A 1,882-nucleotide genomic window follows, 5' to 3' on the forward strand; every position below is an offset into this window, starting at 1 on the left:
GCACATATGCATCCATGGGTGGAAAAGCACACTCACAGCACACAGTGACAAAACTATCAATGACAGTTCTTGGTCCATACCAATGATGGGGAGTCAGCAGGACTGGCTCCCGATCATGTGACCACTGTGACAGCCAATCAAAAGGGATGTGAGGGGCAGGGCAGGAAGGGGTTAAAATTGTGTACAAATTATTTAAAGCTGGACTCCAGGCAGATATAACATGCACAAAATAAACACAGCTTTCTGGGAAAAAAAAACAAAAAAAAAACAAAATTGCTCATACTATACCTTAACATCCTATAGGTGAGATTTACACCATCTCATACTGGTTGTTCGTAATGTAACGCGATAGACAGCAAGCAGGAACATTCCTATAAGCTACAAAGTAACAAAAAAAAAAAAGAAGCAGATTCATTATACACTCAGAAACAAGAACAATCTCTTGTACCTTCAATTCTATTTTTATTTAGACTGAAGCTTCAACTGAGCTTTAAGAGAACCCAGGGTTCACCCAAGTGCACCCAATGCCCCCCCCCCCCCAAAAAAAAAAGCTCTGGTCCAATGATAAGGTGGGAAATCGTTTGAGATAATGCAGAGCCTTTCATTAGACATCACTACCCAATGAGGCCAGGCAATGAACAATAATACAGAGGGAGGTATCCCGAGGCAATCATCGTAGGAGTTCTAGCAACATCAGCTATAAGTGCATTTCTGGTTGGCTGCTATGGGATGGTGATCCAAAAGGAATTTGGGATCCCCTAGAATCCCAAGTACCTTCCAAGACACATTCCTAGACTGCCTAGCTCCAGTAGTGGCACATATGTTAGAAATTAGGAACACAGTCATTAGGGATAATCTAGCTTAGGGCAGTGATCACCAAACTGCTCCCCTTTGCTTACCTTTAACTGCCCCAAAGGCACCATTCTTCCTAATGAAATCACAATTCCTCCCGCTGACACCAGTGATGGCACATAATCCCTCCCCCACTGCCACCAAGGATGGGGTACTATTCCTGCCACTGACACCACGGATGGGGTACTATCCTTCCCATTGACAAGGATGTGCCACTATTATTCCCCTCACTGGCATCATGGATACCAACACAAACAACTGGGCACTAAATCTCCCACTGATACCATCAATGGGGTACTATTCCCCTCATTGACGTCAAGGATAGGGCCCTATTCCTCTCACTGACACCAGGGATAGAACACTATTTCTCTCGCTGGGATGGGGCACTATTCTTTCTATTGACACCAGGGATGGGGCACTATTCCTCTCACTGACACCAACAATGGGGCAATATCCTTCCCACTGACAAGGATGGGGCACTATTATTACCCTCACTGGCTTCATGGATAAGGTGCTATTATCTGACACCAAAGATAGGGCAATGTTTCACCAACACTAACTGGGCACTAATCCTCCCACTGATACCATCAATGGGGTACTATTCCTCTCATTGATATCAATGATGGGACTCTATACCCTCCCACTGACACCAGGGATGGACATTATTCCTCTCAGGGACACCAAAAATAGGGCATTATTCATTCTACTGACAATTGGGCACTATTCCTGCCACCGACACCCACAATGGGGTATCCTTCCTTTACGGACACCAATGTTGGGGAATATTCCTTCCACTGAGACCACAACAATTGGGCACTATACGTTCCACTGATACCAACAATAGGGTACTATTCCTCCCACTGACACCAACAATGGAGTATTATTCCTGCCCTCACTGACCACAGGCATTAGGACATATGTTTGCTCCCACTGGTCACCTACACCCACTGGACCACCAACCAGGAGGATTGTGTATTCCTACCCACACCAGTTTATTTTCTACACCCACTATAATCTGACCCCCTAAAGG

At 45.2% G+C, this 1,882-nt stretch overlaps 1 protein-coding gene across 1 annotated transcript in view; it reads right to left on the reverse strand.

Annotated features, from left to right (window-relative positions):
• Positions 1–310: 310 nt before the first annotated feature.
• TSPAN6 (tetraspanin 6) overlaps positions 311–1,882 on the reverse strand; it is a 50,560-nt gene continuing 48,988 nt past the window's right edge. Inside the window, 2 exon segments of the mRNA XM_073598148.1 lie at positions 311–357; positions 360–378. Of these exon segments, the coding sequence (XP_073454249.1) occupies positions 311–357; positions 360–378 (66 nt within the window).

Source organism: Aquarana catesbeiana, linkage group LG09 (assembly GCF_042186555.1).
Source record: "Aquarana catesbeiana isolate 2022-GZ linkage group LG09, ASM4218655v1, whole genome shotgun sequence".
Taxonomy (NCBI): domain Eukaryota; kingdom Metazoa; phylum Chordata; class Amphibia; order Anura; family Ranidae; genus Aquarana; species Aquarana catesbeiana.